At 48.3% G+C, this 27,009-nt stretch overlaps 1 protein-coding gene across 5 annotated transcripts in view; it reads left to right on the forward strand.

Annotated features, from left to right (window-relative positions):
• Positions 1 to 914: 914 nt before the first annotated feature.
• The window catches only part of LHX9 (LIM homeobox 9), a 53,189-nt gene continuing 27,094 nt past the window's right edge, over positions 915 to 27,009 (forward strand). Inside the window, exons 1-5 of one of the 5 annotated variants that reach the window (XM_089516495.1) lie at positions 915 to 965; positions 1,093 to 1,240; positions 15,006 to 15,318; positions 18,678 to 18,880; positions 24,891 to 25,291. In XM_089516495.1, the coding sequence (XP_089372621.1) occupies positions 15,139 to 15,318; positions 18,678 to 18,880; positions 24,891 to 25,291 (784 nt within the window). In that variant the 5' untranslated portion in view covers positions 915 to 965; positions 1,093 to 1,240; positions 15,006 to 15,138. Of the gene's footprint in view, positions 966 to 1,092; positions 1,241 to 3,000; positions 3,084 to 13,735; positions 14,150 to 14,641; positions 15,319 to 18,677; positions 18,881 to 24,890; positions 25,292 to 27,009 lie in introns of those variants that run through there. The other 4 variants (XM_089516493.1, XM_089516494.1, XM_089516496.1 and 1 more) reach the window with 4 other exon arrangements.

The raw sequence follows: 27,009 nt of genomic DNA on the forward strand, positions 1-27,009 counted from the left end.
GAGCTATCGTTTTGTGAGACATTTAGCCTCCTCTGTCAGAGAGCTCTGGGAACATGGTCAACTACAATTCCCAGGATTCCCTAGCACTGGAGCCAGAGCAGTGAAAGCGGTCTCGAACTGGATTGTTTCTGCAGTATGTGTTTTGAACCACACAGAGAAAGTGACTCCTCTCCAAACCCTCTCCCATAAAATCAATGCGGCTTTAAAAAATTCACGACTGGCTCAGTATTTTCAACGGTGGATTACCAAGAGGAGTAATTTTCCTCCACTACTATTTCTTTCTTTTTACCAATTTTATGGCTGTGTGCCTTCAAGTCAAGAGTTATGGCGACCCTTTGACCAACAGCACATGCTTCATGAAAGAGTAAATAACCAGATCTTCCCTTTTTAAAGACGATTCACACGAAATTTCTCCTGTTTGGAGTCAGACAGTTTCCCCTCTCTCCAACCCCTTTCTTTTTTATATCGATTGACTCTCCAGGTCTTGGTCATCTCCCCCAAATCCAGCCCAGTTCATCATTTTAAAATACATCAATAAAAGGAGTTGATCTCACCAAATCCTCTGGAGGAGCTGCAGAAATGAATCCTATTTAACATGAGCTGCATCTGCACTGCAGCAATAATCCGGTTTGACACCACTTTCCCTGCTATGAGATTGTTGGAATTTGTGGTGGTCCCAGAGCTCCCTTACAGAGAAGGCTGCAAGTATCTCACAAACTGCCAATCCCAGAATTCCATAGCATTGAGCCTTGGCAGCTAAAGTGGTGTCAATCTGGGTTATGTTTCCAGTGTGGATGCATCCATGAGAAACTGAGTGTCTTTATAAAAGGGGGAAAGCTAGAGATGTCCTGACATGTCCTCACCATCTTTCAGCATTGTTGAAGATGGCTGAAGATTGTTGTTTGCACACAGCAAAAGATTTACAGAAATTGTGGGGTTTTATTTCTGCACAGGAACATCCAAAGGTAAAGACATTACCAGGGAAATCCCATTTATTTAAAGGCTCATTTCTTATTATCTCTAATGCAAAATAAAGTTGGGGGGTTTCTGCCTGCGTAACTGATGCTCTCTGCTCTCTGCTCCTCCCTACAGAAAAGGAACAGCTGGAAAAGGAACTGCAAGTCCCAGCATCCTTTCCCCCCTTTCCATGATTTCATTTAATCCAGAGATTGCTTGCTGTCCCCTTTCGAGGGTGACCCCAGATTTCAAAGAGGTGCTCAGGTTTCTCTCTTAAGCCAAGGTAAGAGACACAGTATGGAGTAGTAGTTTGGGGTTTGGATGAAGGCTTTCTGAAGAATACACAGATTAACATGGGGATCACTCCTCTCTACCCAGGATCACACAGTATGTATACACTTGTCCCTCCATATTCGCTAAGGTTAGTTGCATCCAAAACCTCTGTGAATATGGGAAAAAACACAAATAACAAAAACACCATGTTTTTTTTACCTGAGAGGACACCTCTCTAGGAATCTCTAGGTCCTCCAGACACTGACCATAGAACTGCGCTGGAGGGGCCACAGATGCGTCTCTCCAGGAATCTCTAGGTCTTTCAGTGTGACTTTTAGTTAAAGTTGACCATAGAGTTGCACTGGAGGACCTAGATATTCCTAGAGAGAACATATCAAATCCATGAATAATCAAATCTGCAAATATCAAAGCCGTAAATATGCAGGGATGAGTGTGTGTGTATATGTATGTATGTATGTATCTATCTAGATACACCCAACTCTTCCATGCCAGCATTCTCTGAAAATGCCAGCCACAGACGCTGGTGAAACATCAGGAATAAACTTTTCCAGAACACAGCCATATAGTCCGAAAAACCCACAAAAAAGCTCTCTGAAGACTATTATTATTATTATTATTATTATTATTATTATTATTATTAATTTCATTTTCTTACATCCCACCTTTCTCCCACCATAGGGATTCAAAAGTGGCTAACAGACCTTAGGCAAGCCACACACTCTCAGCCTCAGAGGATGGCAATGCCAAACCCTCTCTGAACAAACCTTGCCAAGAAAACCCCATGATAGGTTCTCCTTAGGGTTGCCACTTGAAGGCACACAACAACAACAACAAAGGTGGGACTGCGATTTGAAACACTCCTGGTTTTGATTCGGTCCTGCCACCTTGCACCAAATACTCCAGTTTGACAGCCCTGGAATTACCCAGGTTCCATGCTAGGAAATTTTGGGAAGGGTAGTTGATTGTGGCACCAGAGCCACAACCAACTACCATCCCCAGAATTTCCTAGCATGGAGCCAGGGCAGTTCAAAGTGCTGTCAAACTGGATCATTTGGTGCAGTGTGGATTCAGCCTTTGTGGGATGGAAGGGGGGGGGGATAATCATTTTGTGATCTTTTCCTTGAAGTTTTGCAAGCCAGCTCTCTCCTCCTCTTCTTCCACCTCTTTCTCCTCTTCCTGCTTGTCCCCTCCTCTGCCTCTTCTCCTCTTCCTCTCCTCCTCCCCTCCCCACCTCTTCCTCTTTTCCTCTTCCTCTCCTCATCTTCCTCCTCTTCCTCCCCTTTCCTCTTCTCCTCCTCCTCTTCCTCCTCCCCCTCCTCTTCTCCTCTTCCTTCTTCATCTCCTCCCCTCCCCTCCTCTTTCTCTTTTCCTCTTCTCCTCCTCCTCTTCCTCCTCATCCTCTCCTCCTCCTTCCCCTCCTCTTCCTCTTCTCCTCTTCCTCCTCTCCTCTTCCTCCTCTTCCTTTTCCTCCTCCTCCTCCTCCTCTGCATCATCAGATCACATCAGATCAAAGTAATAAGAGGAGAGAAGGGGGAGAAACGGGGCCAGTAGGAAGGCTCCAGGCGCCCTAGCGCGGGTCCTGCCCCCTTTTCGGATCTCCGTCCTCCTCCAGGCGACCAACCCACAGAGGAAGACCCACGTCTCTCCCTCCCCACCTCCTCCATCTGGGGAGGGGGAGCGTGGGGCGGGTCTGGGGGCTGTCTGGCTGTCCTTTCCCTCCAAGCCACCCATCTCTGGGCTCCTGGGTCTTGTCTCTTCCCGGCAAGGGTCTCCTTCAGACCTCCTCCGCACCTGGGCTGCTGAAGAAGGAGAGCCCCCGGTTAGCTTCGCAGGTAGGCGAGCAGCATTCGGTTTCCCTTCCTTTTCCACTCCGCTGGGGACCATTCTTCTTTCTCTTAGTGTTGATAATGATGATGAGGAGGATATTAGTAGGAGTAGTCTTCGGAGACAAGAGTGGTTTGAGATAGCTCTGGAGACTAGGGTCCGATCCCCAGGTCAGCCATTATTAAAACCACTGGGGGAGACACTCTCTCAGCCTCAGAGGAAGGCAAGGGCAACGCTCCTCTGAACAAACCTTGCCAAGAAAACCCCATGATAGCTTCACCTTAGGGTCGCCATAAGTCGGAAACGACGCAACAAAGGTCTGCAAAGGGGTTTTGCAGCACATTTGAGACTAAGGTGAATGATAACCCTTTGCACATCACCATCATCATCATCATCTTAATAGTAGTAGTAGTAGTGAGCCAGTGTGCGGTGTAGAAGTCAAAATGACTTGGAGGCACACAGCAACAGCGGCAACAACATAGTGCCCGTTAATAGCAATATTCTTCTTATTTTGCTACTAGTAGTCTAATATTTGAAAACCAGAGAGCGGTGAGGTCCAGAGGTAAGGGTTAGAAATCCATGCCAGTTTGTCACGGAAAGAAAGCTCCATATCCCCTCCGCTTCTTTATTTTACCCAAGGCAGGGTTAATGATGGTTGGCCATCTGTCAAAGGGGATGCTTTGACTGAGAGTTCCTGCATGGCAGAAGGGGGCTGGACTGGATCAGGGCCCTTGCGGTCTCTTCCAACTCTGATTTTATGATTCTATAGTGATTTTAATCAATATCCTGGCTTAGAAACCTCCCTTTCCTGTTTATATCACCGATCTCTCCACTACAATCCCCACCATCCCTTTCTTTACTCAGGAAGGAGGAACTGGAGGGGTGGTTTTTTGGGGGGGGGGTTGAATAGTAAAGGAATAGGCTGAATAGGAAAAGAGGCTGCCGGGATCTTTCCCGGAGCTCTTTAGCTCTCAAGAGCAACAGCATCAACACTAATAAGCTCAGTGAACAATACATTCGGTATCTTGGGGTCCTCCAAGTCGAGGGGGGCCCCGAAGATGGAGGGCTGCTTTGTCTGGACCAAGCCGCCGGAGCCCAGAAAGGCCGGTTTCGTTTGCCTGCCGGCTGGATTTTACCTCTAGACTGGACCCTAACCAGTGCTGTCCTTGTGCTGCGATGGGGGGCTTGCCTAGTGGTTTGAGAGTGGGGCTCTAGAAACCAGAGCCAGAATCCCAGCTCAGCCATGAAACTCAATGGGCCACCTTAGCCAAGTCACACTCTCTCATCCTCAGAGGATGGCAATGGCAAACCTCCGCTGAACAAATCTGGCCAAGAAAACCCAACGATAGGGCCGCCCTCCGTCGGAAAGGACTTGAAAGCACACAACAAAAGCAACGGAGGGAGTTCCTCCACTCTGCTCCAAAGCATCCCCAGGGCCAGCTGACAAGGAGGGAGAAACAAAGACACACAGACGGACACACTCCCCCTGTACCTCAGTCTCTCTCTCTCTCTCTCTGTGCCTCCCTTCCTATTTGTATGGGGAGAGAGCTTGTTGCACCTTTGAGACTCACTGAAAGAAAGAAATCGGTAGCATCAACTTCCCTAGACTTCAGTCTGCTTCCTCAGATGCCTTTTGAGGAAGCAGACTGAAGTCTAGGGAAGCTCATGCTGCCAACGTCTTTCTTTCAGTGAATCTCAAAGATCTCTCCCCATACTGAGCCTACAGACTAACACAGCTAGGTCTTTTTGAATCCCTATTACTTCGCATTGCTTGGAGAGAGATGAATGACTTCATGTGTTGCCTTCCAGTCGTTTCCGACTTAGGGCGACCCTAAGGACTTTTCTTGGCAAGATTTCTTGGCTGTCCTCTGAAGCTGAGAGAGTGTGACTCGCCCAAGTTCTTCCAGTGGGTTTCCATGACTTACTTTTCGATTAAGGTTGCGGTTTCCCCCATTTTGTCAGGGTCTTTGGGGGCTCCCCGCTCTTTTTCTGACCCGTGGCTGTTTTCCCCAAAGCGGCCCAATGGATTTGGGGGGGGGGGGGGGAACCGGGAAGGCGACATTCAAGAGTGACCCTTTGGTCGCCTCCTCCGTCGGAGGACTTGCCCTGGGATTTCCATTCTTTTTTCCCGTTTTAACCTCTCTCTGTGTAGGATCCATAAAAAGGTCGTTACCAGAACGTTACTGTTCTTTCCATAAGGTTTATAGAGTGAGCTGAATAATAATAATAATAATAATAATAATAGGAGGAGGAGGAGACTTGGTGCTGCTAGTGATGGGGATTTTTTTGTTTATAATACTAGCAATATTTGGAGAATGAGATTTGGTGCTGCTAGTGAAGGTGATTTTTTAAATTGTTAATAATAATAATAACACCAATAATTGGAGAAGGAGACTTGGTGCTCCTAGTGATGGCGATTTTTTATTGATGATGATAACAACAGTAATAATTGTTGGAGAAGGAGACAGTGCTACTAGTGATGGTGATGTTTATTGTTAATAAGAATAAGAATAACCATTGGAGAAAGAGAACTGATGCTGCGAATGAGGGCATTTTTTTATTGTTAATAAGAATAATAGTTGGAGAAGAGGACTTGGTACTGCGAAGGAGGGCAATTTTTATTGTTAATAATAATAGTTGGGGAAGGAAACTTGGTGGTGATTGTTATTGTTTAATAATAAAGATAATAATAATAATAATTGGAGAAGGAGACTTCCTAGTGCTGGTGGCGATGGTGATGACTGAGAAGGATTTTCTTCTTCTTTGCCGGCGAGTCGGCTTCGGCTTCTGGCGACCTTAGGAACGAAACCCGGTCCTCCAGAAACTCCTGGCCAAGTCAGACAGACCAAAAACTAAACTGCGGAGCCATGGTTTCCAAACGGAGCCCTTTCTGAGAGCAAAGCCGGGAGGGATGCTCTGCGGAGGCCAAGCCGACCTTCGTCGCATTTTCCCGACGGAGGAAAACAGGCGTCCTGCGGGCCTTGCGAGCAGGGTGTCCGGCTGTCCTCCTTTTCCAGGACGCGCCCTCCATTTCAGCCTTCTGCCCAGGCGGGATCCCAAAGTGTCCCCATTTGAAGCCTGAACCAAAGCCATGGCTTGACCTAGTTTTAGGAGTGTATGGAGCTTTGGTCGCGTCCTCCCTTTTTCTCCAGCGTCCTCCATTTTGCGGTGAAGAGGACATCTGGGCCCCTTGCTTGGAAGTCCCTCCAGAGTTGTTTTCAAACCTGGAATGGAGAGGAGGACATCCTTGGTGTGTCCTTGGAAGAGAAGGGCAATAGAACAAGATGCCCTATGTTTCCATATCTATGTATTTCCCGACAAAAAAGTGCAGCCCCAGACCGACCCCTCGCCTGGAGGAAGGAAGAGCAGAGAAGGAAGCCCCGACCAATAATGAGCTTGCTCTGCTTTTCACAGGGCCTTCCTCCTCTCCTCCTCCTCCTCCTCCGTTTCTCATTATTTTTGGCCAGCTCTTAATCCGCACGTGGGGACTTGAGTCCAGAGCCCAAGGCAAGCCCCCTTCACGCTGGAATAGGCTTTAGAGAGCTTCCCTCCCTCCTCCTCCTCCTCCTCCTCCTCCTCCTCTTAGTAATGGTTTTGTGCCAAGCTTTAGGCGCCAGGTCGGCCGAGGAAGTCGCCGTTTACAAGGGATTAGGAAACCCCCGTCCAAAGCCTCCTCGCCTCCGCCACACAGCTGCCCCACTTGGATCGCATCCGCACTGCAGAGATAGATAACCCACTTGGCTCCTTGCGGTGCAATGCTGGGATCTGTCCTTGGTTGCCGGCACCTAGAGCTTTGCTACGCACTTCTGGACTTTGTAGTAACTACTTGAAGGCATGCAAGAACAACAACAATTAGAGGTGGGAGGAGTATAATATATAGTACATATATTATATTATATATAATATATATGATACATTATATATTAGGAGACTCCTCACCCCCTCTCTCTATATATAGTAGTAGTAGTTGTTGTTGCATATACTTAGGGGGGAGGAGTATAATATATAGTACATATATATAACATATACAATATATATTAATGGATTCTTCACCCCTCCTCTCTCTCCTCTCTCTGTTGTTGTTGTTGTTGTTGTTGTGTGCCTTCAAGTTGTTATATATATTAGTAGACTCCTCCCCCCCCCCACTATATCGTTTGTGTTGTTGTTGTGTCCCTGCTCTTCATTATATTATATATACGAGAGTTCTGTTGCACTGAGTCCTGGCAGTTAAAAGTGGTGTCAGACCGGATTATCTCTGCAGTACGGATGCAGCCCTCCAGATGCCGCATCTGGGCCTTGAATTGGCCACCCTGCTCCCCAAATCTGGAAGAACTGGTGCCTTGGCTCTCTTTCTTTTCCCCACTCCATGTCTCCCTCCTTTTTCTTTCTCTCCCTCCTGAGAGATTACAGCAGCTCAAAGTGTGAGTGTTAGACTACGACTCTGAGACCAGAGTTCGAATCCCGGCTATAGAAAACCACCAAGTGACCTTGGGCAGGTCACACTCTCTCAGCCTCAAGGGAAGGCAATGGCAAACTTCCTCTAAACAAATCTTGCTGGGGGAAAAAAGCCCCATAAGTCGGAAACGATTGGAAGGCACACAACAACAACAACAACAGCCCTTGGTGAGCTTCTGGGAAAGAATGAAAGAACACTTACATGGTTGGGGCGAGCAGGCGTCCTCATTTTCTAGGACCTGCCCTCCATTTCAACTTTCTGCCCCAGGAGAAGGAATCCCCAAAGGTCCTGCATTTTGATCCTCGTGAAGAAGCACGAATGTACATTTTGTGTTAGTGTTTCTAGCCTTTAGTGTGCAATGCCCTTTTCCTTAGATTGTCCTACATTTTGCGGAGTGTGAAGTCTCTCCTCGAACTACAGATCCCCCAGGATAGCACAATGACCATTAATTTGAGATCAAATTGATAACAGTGAAGTGGGGATACCCCCCCCCCCCACCTGAAACCAGTAGGTATAGATATGGTTCCAGTCCCTGGCACAGACTGGAAGGGGAGGGAACTGCCAGTCCCCTACATCAGATAGCTTGAGTTGCTATGATTTGAGCTACTACTGGTGCTAAGGACAACAACGGTGCACAAGATCTGGACATCCTCCTCCGACTACAGCAGCATCCATAAGCTTCATACAGAGTGGTTCCTTTCTTTTTCTCTGCAAGTCCGAACCGCCAGAGGAGCGTCTCTTTTCAACCCCAAAACGAAGGCTGCATCTCCACTGCGGAAATAATGCGGTTTGGCACCACTTTAGTGCCTACGGCTCAACGTTATGGAGTCCTGGGATTTGCAGTTTGCGGCGGCGGCGGCGTTGCTCTCAGACAGAGAAGGCTCAATCTCTCACAAAGCTAAAAAACTCAGGATGTCATAGCACTGAACCATGGGAGTTCAAGGTGTATCAAACTGCATTATTTCTGTAGTGCGGATGCAGTCTCAGAATCGGGGCCTTTAAAACTCAACGAGCCGGGAGCCCTAAAATAGAAAACAAACAAACAATAACAAAACATCTTGTTCCTTTTGGCCTTTTCTTCCCATCTTCCCAGTTGTCACCAATACAAAGTCCCCACCAGTTTGGTGGGCATCAGTTTGGTGGACTAGAGAAAACAAGGTGTTCTTGACGGAGGAAAAGATCTTCACCCTTTTGTCGCACCCTTCCTCAACCGAGTTGTGTAGACAGCTGGGGATGTCCTTATTTGATGCTACAACGTCCCTGACAGGTTTGTTGTTGCTGCTGCTTTTGTTACTGTTGTTGTGGTGCCTTCCAGTCCTTTCCGACTTACGGCGGTCCTCCTCCCATGAGGTTTTCTTGGCAAGATTTCTTCAGAGGGGTTTTGCCATTGAGAGGCTGAGAGAGAGTATGTGACTTGCCCAAACTATTGAGCCTGGATTCAGTATCACTGTTGTATATTTTTAACAACATCCGAACAATTGATACCTTTATGGGGACAACCAAAAGGCGCAATTACAGGTTGCAAGCTTTCAAAATCACATTGGCTTCTACATCAGGCAAACAGGAGAAAGAAATGGAAGATGTTAGCCATAGGCCTGCATTTTCTGTTCCTGGTCTTCGTTCAGATGGTAGGGAGGGCTATCTGCAGGCCGGCCTATATTTTTAATGTCATTTTAATATAAGAATCAATAAAATAATATTTTATTTATATCCCGCCTCTCTGTCACTGACAATCCGAGGCGGACCCCAAAGCCTACCACCATCTTTATGCTGCTTTTAGAAGATTTTAACTGTTTTAAATTGTATTGTGATTTTATTTTTATATAAAAAAGAGAATTAAATCCGGACTTGGCTCTGCCCTAAATCTGGATCGGAGCTATCGCTTTTTCTTTCTTCCCTGCTCCGTTGTTCCAACTTAGGAAAGAAGCCTCCAAGTCGCACCGATTTCGCGGGGAGAGCTTTAACGTGGCTGATTTCTTCTCAGTGCTTATCTCTGGGCTACTAGCTTTTAGGGTCCCTCCTTCAGGGTGACCAGAGGTCCTCACCTCAAAGGAGGACCAGGCCCCACAACATGTAGGACCTCCAAGAGGGACGTCACCAAAGAAAAAGTTCCAAACACTCCTATAGAAATATAAATTCCTGTTTTTTAGTCCTGCTCAAAATGGAGGACTTTGGGGGAATCCTCTTAGGCAGAAGGTTGAAATGGAAGTCATGGAAAAAGATCTGAAAACAAAAACCCCAAAGGCTGCAGAGGTTTCCTTCTCCTCCTCCTGATGCTGAAAAGGGATGCTTTCCGACTTGCCAAGCGCACATGGGCCTCAGTCTCCTTTGCAATCTGGCTCCAGAGCCAGGAAGATCAGGAAGGGACACCTTCAGTGTGACAGTGTGACCTCCCCTGGGAGCATCCTTCTACCATCCTTCTACCATCCCATCTGGGCTGACGAAAGAACCTCATGGAGAAAGCCAGCCCTGGCTAGGAGCCCCAGGTGTCCTCATAACCGTAAAGGAGGACGAGGCGCCATAAAAAAGGAGGGCGCTCCAGAAAAAAAGGAGGACGTGACCTCCTGGAGTGAAGGTTGAAATGTGGGACCTGTCCTGGAAAAGGAGGACCTCTGGGCACCCCGAGTAGCCCTAGATGCTAGAGATGTGTGTGCATCTCCCTTGGGGAACAGCATCCTTGGCGGGTTGTGGCCCTCTCCTCCTGTGCTTTGAGTCAGAGATGCCTCCTGGCTCTTCTTCTCTTTCGACCTCCAAGTCCCCAGTGATTCCCTCCTCTACCACTCATAAACTGTAATCCCCATATATCACTCAGTGTCATGGCCATAGTTGTGACATAAAACAACGAGCAAAGCATACCTTCAAATTACAGTATCATAGCGCTCAGCCTGGATAGCATTTGCATGTACATAGTTTTATGTGCTTATATATATAATTCTTTTTAAAAATGAGGCCTCTCCTTTCTCTCTCCACTGAGCTCCTCACTCATCATCTCTTCTGCATTTGAAAAGGAGGCAGCCCCTTTCTGCTCAAAGACAGATGTGTTTGGGGAGCAGTGGTGTCATCCCCTGCAGAGGTTCCAAACTTTGGTCCTCCAGATGTTCAGACTTCAGCTGATTGTTGGCCAAATTGGCTAGGCCTTCTGGGAGTTGAAGTCCAAAACAGAGAATCAAAGTTTGAAGCCTTAGGGCGTCACCTGGTGCGGTCCACACCCCATTGCACCCCCTTAGTGACTCCCCCTGGGCTTATAGTGTCTTAGAGTTGGAAGAGACCACAAGAGCCATCCAGTCCAACCCCATTCTGCCATGCAGGAACTCTCAATCAAAGCACCCCCATTGACAGATGGCCATCCAGCCTCTGTTTAAAGACCTCCAAGGAAGGAGACTCCATTACACTCCGGGGGAGTTTATTCCACTGTCAAACAGCCCTCACTGTCAGGAAGTTCCTCCTAATGTTGAGGGGGAATTTCTTTTCCTGGAGCTTGCATCCATTGTTGCGGGTCCTGTTCTCTGGAGCAGCAGAAAACAAGCTTGCTCCCTCCTCAATATGACATCCCTTCAAATACTTAAACAGGGCTTCTTAGTTCTGGTTCAAAATGGAAGACCTTTGGGAATCCCCCTGGACAGAAATGTAAGGCACGTCCAGAAAAGGAGGATCCACAATGACCGACTATAACTATTACCGGGACCGTCAACACTGCCCCAATAAAACCTGTTTCATCCCGCTAATTAAAGGATCCTCTTCTTTCTGTGAAAGTGCATGTTGCTTTTCGGCCACCGCTTTCACCCTCCTCTGTTTTAAAATGTCTGTTTATTTTCAAAAGATGTATGTCGCGCCTTGGTATTAAAACACTAACAATAACTACCAAAGCGACCTGTATACATTCAAGGATTAAAACCCACTGAGCGAGAACACTGATCTCTGCTCCGGAACGAATTCGGTACAAGAGGCGGTGACCTTGATTTGCTGAAACAGCATCTCTCCATCCAATCACCCTTCTGGACAGGTGACTAAAACAAGAACAGAAAGGCCATTTCCTTCCAACCCAATCGAAACTTCTTTCTTTCTTTCTTTCTTTCTTTCTTTCTTTCTTTCTCTCTCTCTCCTTCCTTCCTTCCTTCCTTCCTTCCTTCCTTCTTTTCTTTACTTCCTCAGTTTGATGCAGTTCCATACCACTTTAATTGCCTTTGGCTCCATCCTACAGAATCCTGGGATCTGTAGTTTTGTGCTGCACCAGCCTTCCAGGACAGATAAGGCTAAAGAAGGCCTTATGAAACTACAAATCCCAGGAGGATGCAGCTACAGTGTTTAAAAGTGGCGTCCATCTGCATTACTTTCCACAGTGTAGATCCAGCGTGGCAGTGCAGTGGTTTGAGCCTTGGACTAAGACTCTGGAGACCAGAGTTCGTATCCCCACTCAGCTGTGGAAACCCACTAGGTGACCTGGGGCAAGTCACACTCTCTCAGCCTCAGAGGATGGCCATGGCAATCCGTCCTCTCAACAAATCATGCTGAGAAAAGCCCCATGATAGGGTCGCCCCATACGACTTGAAGGCACACAACAACAACCAAGGTCCAAAACACACTTCAGAAATAATCCAGTCTGAGGTCACTTTAACTGTCCTGTGCAGTACTGGGAAGACATTTAGCCTTTTCTGTCCGAGAAGGGTCTCTTCCTTGGGGAGGGACCCTCCTTAAAAATGGGCTCCAGGGGTGCTTTTAGGGCGGGAGTTGGGGGGCATGAAGTCAGGGGTGCAAAACTTTGGCTGTAAGTCCTCCTCCATTCCCACCCTCTTTCCTCCCATTCTTTCTTAACCCCCCCCCAAGTCCTCTCCTGGCCCTGGCAGGTGAAGTGGGGCGGAGGGTGGAAGAAGTTCTCCCCTTCTGCCTCCTGGGCATGATCAGGGAAACTCTCCCCTTCCTTCCCTGCGGTTCCTGGGTCTGTTGCCTCTAACTCCGGTTTCAGCCCCCGATTTCGCTCCTTACAGTAAACAGAGAGCCCTGTTGTCGGGGACTCTTCCCTGGCAGCCAACAACAGCAAGGGAACGAAACACAGGGAAAGGACTCGTTCAGGGCTAGCTGTGTTGGCCATTTAACAAATACATACAAAAATGCGTCAGTGAGACCTTTAATGGCCAACCGAAATGCACAATAAACTTGTTGCAAGCTTTCGAAGCTCCATGGGCTTCTTCGTCAGGTATCAAAGGATTGCCAGGCAAGAGCCCTTACTCCAGGAAGGGATTCAAGATGAAGGCCTTTCAAGAGGGAGGAAACGGGGGGGGGGGGGGGGAGGGGCGGTTAGTATGCAAACAAAACTACTATTGATATGCATATATATTCCTAGGTCTCAGCATGTGAAGTTGTGATATATCCCAACAGTCTTCAAGTCGTTTCTGATTTTGGCGACCCTCAGGGGTTTTCTTGGCAAGATTCAGGTCTTTAAGCAGAGGCTGGATGGCCATCTGTGGGGATGCTTTGACTGAGAGTTCCTGCATGGCAGAATGGAGTTGCACTGGATGGTCCTTGTGGTCTCTTACAACTGATTCTAAGATTTGTTCAGAGAAGTTTGTTGCCTTTCTTTTTCTCTGAGGCTGAGAGAGTGTGGTCACCCAATGGGTTTCCGTGCCCACGCGAGGACTTGAACCCTGATCTACCAGGGTCCTGGTCCAGTGCTCACATCACTAGGCTTCGGGAAAAGCTAAGGTGTGCATCTACACTGTAGAAATGATGCACCACATTAACTGCCATGGCTCCATCCTACAGAATCCTGGGATTCTTTGGCAGGAAAGGCTGAAGACCTTGTGAAACTACAAGCCCCAGGGTTCCATAGGATGGATTTGCAGCACTGAAAGTGGTACCAAAACTGCGTTGTTTCTACAGTGTAGATACCTAGGAAATTGCTTCAGAAACGAAAAGGTGCTGCGGCTCAGGCTAACTTTTACTCCTTCATATTTCCTCTTTTCCTTTCCTTGCGCAGAATATCCTTTAAAAAAATAATCTGATTTCCTTCTTTCTTTAATCGGAAAGAGTTCGGGTCCAATCCGTTTTGTAAACACTGAGCTGCCCAGATTCCGGAAATCATGTTTCCTATATTCCTTTGGAAGAGGAAAGGGAAGAGGAAAGGGAAGGGCGGCTCTGGCTGGAAGGAGTGAATGAGGCTCAAGGAAGGCTTGGCTTCGTTTCCACTCCGTTTCCAGAACAGGGCGAAGTGTTCAGTCCACTTTCCCCCATCGATCGCTGGCCTTTCAGAGGGAGTGCCAGGGAAGGGCAGAGCAATGCCTGGCACTCCAGGACAGACACTGAAAGGGGTTTCCACCGTTTGGGCCACGATCCAGCTCCACTGCGATGAATGAGACTGTCCTTCGGCCCTTCGGGGCTACTCCTGAGTAGCTTTACGCGGGATTTCCGCCTCGGACGCGTGCTCAAGGCCCGAAGGAGGCTTCTCATAGAGTTTGCTGCTTCTTCGCCTGTTGACATGAATGTTAGGGTTTTCTTGGGGGAGGTGGGTTTGCCAGTGCCTATCCCCAAAGCCTCCCATCCAAGTACTAACCAGGGCCGACCCTGCTTAGCCTCCAAGATCAGACAGGATCTGGAAGCCTGGTGAAAGGAGGAGGGCTTCTGGTAGTGAACCCCTTGGCCCCCTCTTCCCATTGTAAAGTGTGACTGTGTGTATGTGTTGTTTAAAAAAAAGTGATTTGAACTTGAGGACTGAACTGGGGGGGGGGGGCAGGAATGTGAGTTGGGTTGGGTTGGGATGTTTGGTGGGTGGGTTGAAGCTAGAGAAGGGAATCTGGGCTCCTCACCCAGTTTCTTTTCAGGGATCAGTCCAGGTCCCCCATCCTTTCTCCTCCCTGGGGCGGGAGGGGGGTGGGAGTGGGGGTGGTCCTCCCCTCCTCTTTCCCCCTCCCCTCCCCCTCTGCCAGATTTGTCACTCCATCGCGGGGGGGGGAGATGGAGGAGTTTGACAGCTCTTTGTTGTCTGAAGAAGAAGAAGAAGAAGAAGAAGAAGAAGAAGAAGAAGAAGGGGAGGGAGGGGAGGGAGGGAGGGGGAAAGAGGGGAGGGGGCCGGCTGGTGGCAGCCCCCTCCTCCTCCTCCTCCTCCCCCTCCTCAGCCCTGGGTCTGGGACTCCTCCTTCCTCCTCCTCCCCCCAAAGGGTTGTCTCTCCTCTCCCACAAATTGGGCGCCGCCTGGGCCAGCCGCACTCCCAAAGCCCGACCTAGAGGCAACCATCGGGGCCAGCAAGCGGGGGATCGCGGCTTCCAGAACAAAACCCCAAAGAGAGAGAAAGAGAGAGAGATTGGGAGGGAGAGGGAGAGCATCCCCTCCTTGATCCCACCCTCCCCGGCCCCCACCCCCCTTGGCCTCCTCGGAAGAGCCAAAGCCACCTCCTTCCCTCCTTAGTTGGGCTCTTTCCCGGGAGCCTCGTGTCCCCTTCATCGGGGTCTCTCTCTCTCTCTCTCTCTCTCTCTCCCTCAGCTCCCTCTCTCTCTCCCAGACCCCTTCCTTCCCCCTTTCCTTCCCTTCTCCCCTCCTTTCCTCCCACCTTCCTCCTCTTCCTCCGCCGGATCGGATGCTGTAGAGGCGCCGGCCCAGCCTCGGGGTCCCGTCTATGGAAATAGTGGGGTGCCGAGCCGAAGGCAACGCGTGTCCCTTCCGCCCGCCAGCCATGCTTTTCCACGGCATCTCCGGGGGCCACATCCAGGGCATCATGGAGGAGATGGAGCGGAGGTCCAAGACCGAGTCCCGCCTGGCCAAGGCCGCCGCCGGGCAGATCAACGGCCGCGAAGCGGTAAAGACGGAGCGGAGCGGGAGGCTGGCACCCGGGGATCCCAGGAAGGAAGGAAGGGCAAAATGCTCCAGCAAAATAGGATGTAAACCGCCCAAACCCAAGTCCACCTCAACCACCGACATATTTTTAATTTGCCAACGATTTAAAAATAACTTTCCTCTCCTTGAAATGCAGCCCTGGCTGACCAGTCTCCTTTAAACCTAAACAGATATTGCAGGGCGGCCCTAAAACTTATTATCGATCTATTAATCTATAGACATCAACTACACGAATCATTTCTATTAATCTATAGATATCAACTACACTGTTGGATCTCTCAGCCCGGTCGATCCGACGTCCAAGCCTATTTTACTCTAGACAAGGTTATAAATCTCTATAATCTGGACAAGTAACCAACTACTCTGTTGGGTCGGTCAGCCTTTTCGATCCGACTTCCAAGCCTTTATTAATCTATACAAGGCTCTCTATCTATATAATCTATATAAGCGACCAACTGCTCAACTGGGTCGGTCCACTCAGTCGACCTGATTTCCACGCCTGTCTTAATCTAGACAGGATAGCTATCTAGTCGATATAATTGATCAAATAGAGCAATGAAATAAGAGAACAAGGGAAGGCAGGATCTACCCCAAATCCAGGATGTTATGAAGTTACCAAAGAAGGCGCATTTTTTATTTGGGTGGCATCTTCCGATTTCTGAGCAACGCTGTTAGATTTCAGTGTTGCTTCTCTCCAGGACTTTGGATCCAAGACCCTCGTTGGCTTAATTTTAAATCTTTTAAATTGCGTCTCAATCTCAAGGAAATTGGTTTATTCGGAAGTCCGTCCAGTGGCATTTCTGGCCAGATTATTTGAGGTCTTGAAACTTTCCGGGGAGAAGGAAGAGTTTTCGGTCTGGAACCAATTCCCAAGATCCCACTTGAATGACTTTCTTCCGACTAAATCTGATTAGAATCGGACTGGAAAAGTCTTTAAAAAGAAGGGTATTAGGGGCCGCACTCCTGGGGGGAAGATTAGGAGGAAACGATTTGTAAACTGGCATCATTTTTACCACGCTGGTCTCCCTTTTCCTCCTTTCTATTTAACGGCATCCGTAAAATCTCCAAATAAAGGTTAGAGCCCCAGGATGTTTCAAACATTTCCTGACGCTTCTCTAAAGATGCCAGCCACAGATGCTGCCGAAACGTTAGCAAGAAACTCTTCTAGAACATGACCACGTTAATCCGAAAAAAAAACCACCCAAATCTATTTCCTAAAACGTCGTAAATTCGAGGAGTTTCGTTGCCAAGGAAGTTCTGAATCTTGAAGTTCTGAGATTCAAACCACTAATAGTAATAATAACGGTAATAATAATGAAATGATTGCTTTTAAAAGATTAAGCTTCTCTTAGTTCCCTGGAAGTTGGGAATCCAGGTCGGCTCTTTGTGTGAACAGAAAACTGAAAGACATTAGCTTCGCTTGGGTTCCCAACTCCAGGGTTTGAAGGCTAGGTTGGTTTCGATGAAAGGAAACCAAATAATAATAATAATAATAGTCATCATCATAATTACTGACGGATTGAGACTGAGCGGAATCGACCACACGGAAGAAACTTTCATGTTGAGGGGAAGGAAAGGAACTTTTCTTTTCCCTTTCCTGCAATAGTTTTAATAAAAGTAGTCTAATAAACATGTTCCCGGAATCTTATTATCTGGAGTTAGTCGGATGGAGAACTACAAACGGAATCGCTTCCTTTGAGATGGTTTGATTCCCCGGGAAGAGAAAGAAAGGAGCCGGAGGGGAAGAAGTTTTCCTTTGCTTTCAAATCTAGGGGGTTTCTCCCAAGGAACCCAAGCAAAGCCTCCAGAAAGGGGCTTCTCCCCCCATAGATTAAGCTCATAAACAGAGGAAGGGGCTTTTAAGGCATTTTTCTCTAAAGAGGTCCCCAAATGCAAACGAAAAAAATGTTCCCCCCTCCCTACAAAATCACAATATTTTGCCTTTTTCATCTGCGGGACGTTTTGCAAGAGTTTTGCAACCGTTTTCGGAAGAGAAATGCGGAGAAAGAAATGTCTCCAAAACAAATTTCTCTCGATTTCTCCAAAACACGAATTCAAATGTTAATAGGCCTTTGTTTAAAAACAAAAATAACGGGGGGAGAAGGAAGGAGAAGGAAGTCAGTCTCCCCGCTTTCTTTTTAAGCGGAATTTGGGATTTAAAAAAAGAAAATCAAAGCGAAAGGGAGACTTAGAAAGCCGCCTCGATTGCCATGGACACAGGCGAGATATAAAGAAAAGTTTTATTTTTACTGTTTATTATTTAGTCCTTTAAGTAACAAACCCCCCCCCCCCCCTTTCACAAGTCTTTATTTTGTTGCTTATTTTGCTCGGTCCAAATCGGGACCCAGTTTCAAGCAAAGGGGGCATTTTGGATCGGGTTGTAAAATCCTCCTAAAAATGTTAGGATCCCAGCCCGATCCTAGGATCCCTTTGCGTTGAAGTCAAAGCGCCACTTGACCCGGTTTCGTTTCGGAAAAGAAGTCGGCGAAACCTTTCAAAGGAAGCGGAGGCAGCCAAGGAGTTTTAAGATCATCTGAGGCCTGGATGGGGAAAATAAAATAAAGCAAGGAGCACAGGAGAATGACTTCGTCTCCATCATGGACAGAAACGTGTAAAATAAGATTATAATCAAACCTAGCTTTGATGGGAAAAGAGGATTTTTGTTGTTGTTTCATCTTTAGAAATCTGCATGGGATTTTCTATTCAAGGTCCCAAGCCGAGATTTGGTTTAGAAATCATGTACTTTTGAAGAATCTTTTAAAAAAATTAACACATTTCTCCCAATCCGGTTTGGTTTTCATCTAATCTATATTAGATTTTGTGGAAATCGGAGAGCCTAACCAGGAAGCGAAAAAAAGGGGGGAAACGTTCCTTAGTTTCGGATTGGATCCGGATTGACAGAGGAGTCCACCAGCCGGGGCTGCTCAGATCTAGCTGATTCCTTCCGAGTAAATTGGAATCAGAAATGATTTGCTGGCTAAATCCATTGGCCACCCACGGAACGAATTGGCTAAAAGTTACTTTAATTCCCGTTAAAGCCTGACGTTTAGAATACCGCTTTAACTGCCATGGCTCCATGCTATGGAATTCTGGGAGTTGTAGTTGGTTGGGGGGGCACCAGAGCTCCGCTCCAGAATTCCATAGCATGGAGCCATGGCAGTTAAAGCGGTGTCAAACTGGATTAGTGCTCCTTGTGGCACTGAAGACACCTTTCCTTGCTTCCTCCTCCTTTCTCTCTGCCCGGCCCTGGAGTTGCTGGAAGGGGGGTGTCCTCCCTTTTGTCCTCCTTTTTCTATTGACGGGTTTTGTTTCCCTTTGTAGAGCATGCCCCCCTTGAGCCCCGAGAAGCCGGCCTTGTGCGCTGGCTGCGGAGGGAAGATCTCGGACCGCTATTACCTGCTGGCGGTGGACAAGCAGTGGCACCTCCGCTGCCTCAAGTGCTGCGAATGTAAGCTGGCCCTGGAGTCGGAGCTCACCTGCTTCGCCAAGGACGGCAGCATCTACTGCAAGGAGGACTACTACAGGTACAGCAGCAGACCCCGGGTGGGTGGGCGGCAGAGGCAGGGGGGAACCCCCTTGGGAATCATAGCATCCTCGAATTGGAAGAGACCTCAAGGGCCATCTAGTCCAACCCACCTGCCATGCAGGAAACTCTCAGTTAAAGCATACCCGACAGATGGCCTCTGTTTAAAAGCCTCCAAAGAAGGACACCTGGCTGAATGAAACTACGTGTGAAAGGGATCTAGGAGTCCAAGTAGGCCACAAGTTGAACATGAGTCAACAGTGCCATGCGGCAGCTAAAAAGGCCAATGCGATTTTAGGCTGCATCAATAGAAGTATAGTGTCTAGATCAAGGGAAGTAATAGTGCCACTCTATTGTGCTTTGGTCAGGCCTCACCTGGAATATTGCGCCCAGTTCTGGGCACCACAAGTCAAAAAGGATGTTCAGAAAATGGAGCATGTCCAAAGGAGGGCGACTAAAATGGTGAAGGGTCCGGAAACTATGCTCCTCTTAGGGAGCTGGGGATGTTTAGCCTGGAGAAGAGAAGGTTAAGAGGTGATATGATAGCCCTGTTTAAATACTGTCAGGAGGTTCCTCCTAATGTTGAGGTGGAATCTTTTTTCCTGTAACCATTGCTCCGAGTCCTGTTCTCTGGAGCAGCAGAAGACAAGCTCTCTCAGGACATGTCCTCCACTTCTGCCCTCTGCCCAGGAGGAATGTCGAAATGTCCTCTATCTGGAGCAGAGCTGAGATGCCTGAGCTGACCTTTCTATGAATGTTTTGAGCTCTTTATCTTGAGTGTCCTACATTTTGTGGCCATGCCCTTCTTTCCTGTGAGGACACCCTGTTTTAATAATACCATTTTAAGGAAAATTGCTGGGGGGGGGGGGAGTCAAGATCAGGTGAAAATAGATGAAAAGCCAGGTCTCTCCTCTCTTTCTCCTTCAACCGGGCGGAAGGGATCAGACTTCTAGAGCCGCTTGTCGGGTTGCTTCCCCCGGCGACGGTTTATAGTCCGAACTACAATCTGCACTGGCGAAATAGTGCAATTTGACACTCCTTTGACGCCTATGCCTCCATCCTACACACTCTTGGGATTTGTAGGTTTGTGGGGCACCAGCATGGTTCAAATGTTGAACCCCGACTCTAAGGACCAGGGTTCGAGGGTCAGCTCGGCCCTGGAAACCTGACCTTGGGCAAGTCACACTCTCTCGGCCTCAGAGGAAGGCAATGGCAACCCTCCTCTGAACAACTCTTGCCGTGAGAGGGTGGCCATAAGTCGGAAACGACTCGAAGGCACCCAACAGCAACAACCCAGGAGGCAATGGCACTCTTGGGCGGAGCAGGCTTGAGGCCTCGCAAAACTACACGTCCCAGGATCCCATAGGCTGGAGGGACAGCACTTGAAGTGGTGTCAAAGTGCCTTGTATTTCTACAGTATAGAGGCACCCCTGGATTCCTCCGGCCATCCCTTGGCTCCCTTCCTTCCTTCCTTCCTTCGATCAACCTTCCATTTTTCCTTGAATCCTTCCTTCCTTGAATCCTTTTTTCCTTCTTTCCTGCCTTCAATCCGTTCTCCCTCCCTCCCTCCCTCCCTCCTCTTCCTTCCCCCCTTCCTTTAATCTTCCCTCCCTTGTATCTATCCTTCCATACTTTCTTCAATTCTTTTTCCTTCTTTTCTTCCTTCAATTCATCCTCCCTCACTTTTCTTTCTTTCTTTCTTTCTTTCCTCCCTCCCTCCCTCCCTCCCTCCCTTCTATCCATCCTTCTATACATTCTTCATTTTTTCCTTCTTCTCTTTCTTCAATCCGTCCTCCCTCCCTCCTTCCTTCAGTCCTCCGTTCCTCCCATCCTTCTATACTGTCTATTTTTTCCTTCAACCTTCCCTTCCTCTCTCCCTCCTATCCATCCTTCTATACTTTCTTCAGTCCTTTTCCCTTCCTTTCTTCCTTCAATTCGTCGTCCCTCTCTCCTCTTTACTTCCTTCCTTTAATCTTCCCTCTATCCTTCGCTTTTATCCATCCTTCTATACTTTCTTCCTTTTTTCTTCCTTCAATCCGTCCTCCCTCTCTCCTCTTTTTCTTTCTTTCTTTCTTTCTTTCTTTCTTTCTTTCTTTCCTTCCTCTTTAATCCTCCCTCCCTCCATTCTATCCATCCTTCTATACTTCCTTCAATCCTTCCTTCCTTCCTTCCTTCCTTCCTTCCTTCCTTCCTTCCTTCCCTCCCTTCCTTCTATCCATCCTTTTATACTTTCTTCAATCCTTCTTTTCTCCCTTCAATCCGCCCTCCCTCCCTCCTTCTATCCCTCTTTCTATACTTCTTTCCTTCCCTCCCTCCTTCTTTGCTTCCAAGTGGCCCTGACGGGGGACGGAGGCGCTGCTTAACCAGGGCCCTCCTCCGCTGCCCTTCCTCCGGGGCCAAGGCCAGGCTCGGCTGCGGCACCAGGCCGGCTCCCTCCCGCTGGGCAGCCCTTCTGGGAGCCCCGGGGCCCTCATCAGGGCCTCCTCGCCGGCTTTTCCGGGCCAGCCTCCCTCCCTGCCTCCCTCCCGGCCTTTCCGAGGGAAGCATTTCTTACCCCAAGTCCCTAAAAAGGCCTGCCTTCCATCCGAGGGAAAGCAGGCCAGGATCCGACGCTTGGCTCAGTGTTCAAGCCTTAAGGTTCAATCCCCATTAGGATGAGGGTTATTTTAAAAGGGACTTCATCGGAGGAAGGAGGCTTCAAGCTCAGGCTTCGTTATTCCATTTCGTCTCAATAGGATGCTTCCTTTGCAATGCTTCCTTCAACTGAGTTCCAAACCACGCGGCAGAAATAATCTACTTTGAGGCCGCTTTCAACTGCCCTGGCTCAATGCTAGGGGATTCTGGGAGCTGGACACAACAAACTCCCAGAATCCCCTAGCATAGAGCCAGGGCAGTTCAAGCGGCCTCAGAGCAGACTATTTCTGCCTTGTGGGTGCAGCCCTAGAATAGTCAACAAAAACTATACAATATTACAACATTTTCCTAGTCTAAAAGGTTACTTCTGGAAGAGAAGGGGCAGGATACCAATGTTATATGCGAAAAAAGAAAATCCTTTGGGGATCTAGAGCCCGTCGTGTCTACTCGAAAGTAAGCCGGCTAAACTCAATTGGGGTTAGAAAGAGGACAGAAAAGACTTCAGTTTCCATATATTTTTGGATCCCTGGCTGTTTCTCGGCCTTTCGCTCCCAGCAATTGGCAAACAAATAATTCATGATGATGATGATGATGATGATGATGCAGGGATGTTGACAATAGGATCTGAGGTGCTGGCTTCCTATTTCTGATCCAAGAACAGAAATCATCTGCTGGGTGTTACAACCCTCCTCCAGTTATTCTACTAAAAAGCTGTTAGTTTTAGTTGGCAATCCAGTTTGCAAGAAATTATATATATAGAAGGTGGCTTTTTTAAAGGTGACTGACTGCAACTACTTGCATGGAAATTATATATATATATATATATATATATGTATATATATATAATTTATATATATATATAATTTCCATGCAAGTAGTTGCAGTCAGTCACCTTTAAAAAAGCCACCTTCTTTCTTCTTTCTTCCACAGGGAAGGCATCTTTTTATAAACCATGCTCCCTCCTCTTCAAAGGTCCAAAACACACTGGCAAATAATCCAGTTTGAGACCGCTTTAACTGCCCTGGCTCAGTGCTAGGGAATCCTGGGAATTGTGGCACCGGAGCCCTCTGACAGAGAAGGCTAAATGTCTCACACAACTACAGTTCCCAGAATTTCCTAGCATTGAGCCAAGGCAGTTAAAACTTTCACAAACTGGATTATTTCTGCAGTGTGTTTTGGACCCGAGTCAATGCTGATGCGCATTTCAAACCCAGGTCGGGTGCCAGATAAGTTTCTTTTAAAGGAGAGGGTGGGGTGCCATCTTGATAGCAGCTGTGGAAAGAAAAGAGACCTATAGATAGAGAAGTGCTCCTATATAGAGAAGTGCCCTGAAGATTGGGAGGGAAGAGTGTCCACAGTGCAGCCCTATATTGAACAGTTTTATTGTTTGCAGTGGAGCCTCTGGCCAGGTAAGTGTGTATATATGTGTATAGGATTGCGGCCTAAAGGGATTTGTTTGGGGCATGATTCCCTTCCCCGCATCAGACCCATATTAGGACCCAAACGTGGGCTGGTTTTTCCCAGGAGACTTCTGAAGCCTGTTGGCTGAGAAGTCTCTCTGTCTTCCTTCACTTGGAGGGATGCACTGAGTTGCAGGCATTCCCTGCAGCCCCTAGATAGGAGTCTACTACTACTAGTAGTACTATTACTACTAATAAAATACGTCCCACTGAGTTTGGTGGAACATATTCCCCAACAAGGACTGGAGAAGCCTTCAAAGACTCTCCTTCCGGGCCAGATGAAAACAGCGTCTGGCTGTTTCCCTTCCCTTCGAAGTTTAACTGCCTCTTCTCCCTCCTAAATAATGGATGGATCTTGAACATTTCTCATCCCACTTTTAAAAACCTTCCTCTTATTAGAGCCTTGCTTTCCAGTTGGGGGGAAGGGGGGAAAAGACTCTCCTGGTCTGGGGATAAAAAAAGAAAGCACGGTTTTATAGATTTTATTTTTTTAGTTGCCCTTTTACAAAATGTCCTTAATTTCTCTTTGCCACAACTTTGCCCTCCAGGAATAAATCCTCCTGGCTTCAGAAAAGCTTACTCCTAGGGAAGGGTCTCAGTTTTAGGTGTTTTTCTTCAGCTCTCTTCCAAGCAGCAAAGGTCGCAAAAGCCATCGGCCTTCTTTTAGGCTGCATCCGCTCTGCAGAAATAATCCAGTTTGACACCACTTTAACTGTCATGGAGCATTTTAACTGCCATGGTCAGGGTGACCAGAGGCCCTTCTGTTCCTAGACATATCCTACATATATCTCCATCTTCTCTTCCAGGAGGAAATTCAAGATGTCGTCCATTTTGAGCATGACTCAGAAACATGACTTTACATACATACATATATATAATATCTATCTTTTATCTGTCCTCCCTTTCCCCTGAATGCCCTACATTTTGCAGTGCCTCCTCCTCTTTTGCGGTTATGAGCATCTCTGGAGCACCTGGATCCAAATGAAGGATCTTTTGGAATTCCTTATGGAGAGAAGGCTGAAATGGAGGACATGTCCTGGGAAAGGAGGACTCCTGGTCGCCCTGGGAGCTGTGGTTGGTTGTGGCACCAGAGCAAAGCCATAACCAATTCTACAGAGACATGACCGGGGTGACCAGATGTCCTCCTAACCGTAAAAGAAGAGGGGGCGGCAAAATGTAGGACGTTCAGGGTGGGATCGTGACCAAGCTAAAGCTCAAAACACCCAGATAAATAAATGTAACGGAGGACATTTTGAAATCCCTCCAGCCACGCAACCAGCTAGCGGTCTGAGTGTTGGACTGCAGAAATAATCCGGTTTGAGACCGTTTCAACTGCCCTGCCCAGGGAATTCTGGGAAGTGTCGCTTTGTGAGACGTTTGGCCTCCTCTCTCTCTAGCACCAAGCCAGGGCGGTTCAAACAGTCTCAAAACTGGATTATTTCTACAGTGTGGTTTAGTTGGACCTTACGACTCTCCTGGCTTGGCCATGGAAGCCCACCTTGGGCAAGTCACACTCTCTCAGCCTCAGGCGAGGAAGGGAGGCCATTGCAAACCATCCTCCGAACCCTCGTGGCCAAGGAAACCGTAGATCGTGAAGTCGAAGGCTTCCATGGCCAGCATCCATAGTTTTTTGTGGGTTTTTCGGGCTATGTGGCCATGCTCTAGAAGAGTTCCTTCCTGACGTGTCTCCAGCATCTGTGTCTTGCATCTTCAGAGGATGCTGGCATGGGAGAGAGTTGGGTACCATTCTCTGAAGATGCCAGCCACAGATGCTGGAGAAATGTTGGGAAGAAACTCTTCTAGAATACAGCCACGTAGCCCGAAAGACCCACAAAAAAGCTAGCAAGGGTCCCCGGGAGTTGTCTGGGTCTGAAAGCGGGTCCTTTCCTTTCTAAGGGCTCTCCCTCTTCCCTCCAGAAGGTTCTCGGTGCAGCGCTGTGCCCGGTGCCACCTGGGCATCTCGGCCTCGGAGATGGTGATGCGGGCGCGGGAGTCGGTCTACCACCTGAGCTGCTTCACCTGCACCACCTGCCACAAGACCCTCACCACCGGAGACCACTTCGGCATGAAGGACAGCCTGGTCTACTGCCGGGCCCACTTCGAGAGCCTCCTCCAGCAGGGCACCGCCGAGCCCCCCGCCTACCCAGGCCCCCCGCCGCTCAGCTACACCGAGATGGCCGCCAAGGGAGCCGGCCTGGCATTGCCTTACTTCAATGGCACTGCCAACGCCGCCTCCGGGCCTGGCACCGTCCAGAAGGGACGCCCTAGGAAGAGGAAGAGCCCGGCCCTCGGCGTCGACCTCGTCGCTTACAACGCAGGTGGGTGGCACAGGGCTCCCCATCGCTATGGCATCCTGGGATACTGAGAGCTCTGGCAGAGCAGGGCTCAAGGTCTCACCAAACTACAGATTGAATGTTGAGAGGCTGAATGCGGGAAAACCCAGGTCCTTTTTTTTGTACCGACTTCTGAGTAAATGTCTTCCTCAGCTCTGGTCTGCACTGCAGAAATAACCCAGTTTAACACCGCTTTAACTACCATGGCTCAGTGCTATGGAACCCTGGCAATTGTATTTTCGTGAGACATTTAGCCTCCTTTGTCAAAGAGCTCTGATCCTACAATTTAGTGCAAATTAGGCTCCGGTAGCATTGAGCCGTGGCAATTAAACCGCTGTCAAACTGCATTATTTCTGCAGTGCGGATCCGATCTTAAGTTTCTGCTCTATAGTTACTTCTCTGTCGAAGAAGAAGCTTTTCGCAACGAACTTGGAATAATATTATAGGTCCTCGGTTTATTATAAACGGAATACTGTATTAACAGTAGCAGAAGGAGTCTAGAAAGCGGTGCGCAAAGGCTTATTTCACTGCAAATGAGATGCAGAAATTACTCTATTCTGGAGGCTACTAAATAACTATGACCCAGCCACACATTACTCCGAGTAGGAAAATCGCAGCCCAGCCCTACAGGACTATTTGGATGTTTAGTTGTTTTGTAGGATCGGAGCCTTACAAGCCCAGAACTAAAGAGGTTTATTCGGAATAAATTCTCTTTAGTTCAGAATGGCTTACTTCCAGGAACGGGTCGCAATTTTAGGTGGCAGAATTCAAAGACATAGCCGTGTTAGTCTGTAGGATCAGTTGTAGAGAGACCTCGTAGCACCTTTGAGACGAACCGAAAGAAAGAAGTTGGCAGCAGGAGTTTTGGTAGACTTCAGTCTACTTCCTCAGATCCTGTTGCAGTTAGAGGTGGGTTTTTCTTCAACCCACCTCCGACAATCCGGGGTCAAACCGGATTATTTCTGCAGTGCGGATGCACCGCTCTTGAGCTGGATCTGTGCCGGAGGGGGGCAAGTCTACACCTGGTTTGGGGTAGAAGAAAGGCATGGAGTGGATCAAACAATGTAATCTGCTGATCTGGGCGGGGGGGGGGGGAGATTAAAAATGAAAAAGTGTCCTCCTGGGTGGGGATCAGAAAGCCTGGGCCTGGTCGGGGGCTCTTCTTCTCCTTCTTCTCCTCCGGATTGAGGGCATTTAGGAGGGAGCTTGGGGGGCAGGAGAGAGAGGCCCCTCGGAGAGAGAGAGGTTGGCCGGAATGGTTTGCTCTTAATTGGAGCTGGCATCGGAATCTCCGGCCCCGGAGCCCAGCGGGAGGGAAGGGAATGCTTCCCCCACCCAGAGAGAGAGAAAAGGAGAGAGAGAGGGGCACACACACACACACACAAAGATACACACAGGCACAGATACACAGACACACATACAGATACAAAGACACACACAGACACACAGATACACACAGATACAAAGACACACACAGACACATAGAGAGCCACAGACACAGGTACACACAGGCACACACAGAGAGAAATCACACACACACACAGAGACTTCTTTTTTGTCTTTGGACTCCATCCTCAGCTGCTCAGACCTTAGGTTGCGCCAAACGTTGCTGGAGGGCTCGCAGGCAATCTTTGGGTTGGAAAACCAACACAACCCCTCCTTTCTGGCTGTCTCTCAGGGTGACCCTCGGCGTCCTCCTTTTC

This window comes from Sceloporus occidentalis, unplaced genomic scaffold, assembly GCF_023333645.1.
Source record: "Sceloporus occidentalis isolate IW3139 unplaced genomic scaffold, rSceOcc1.0.p SCAF_3, whole genome shotgun sequence".
Taxonomy (NCBI): domain Eukaryota; kingdom Metazoa; phylum Chordata; class Lepidosauria; order Squamata; family Phrynosomatidae; genus Sceloporus; species Sceloporus occidentalis.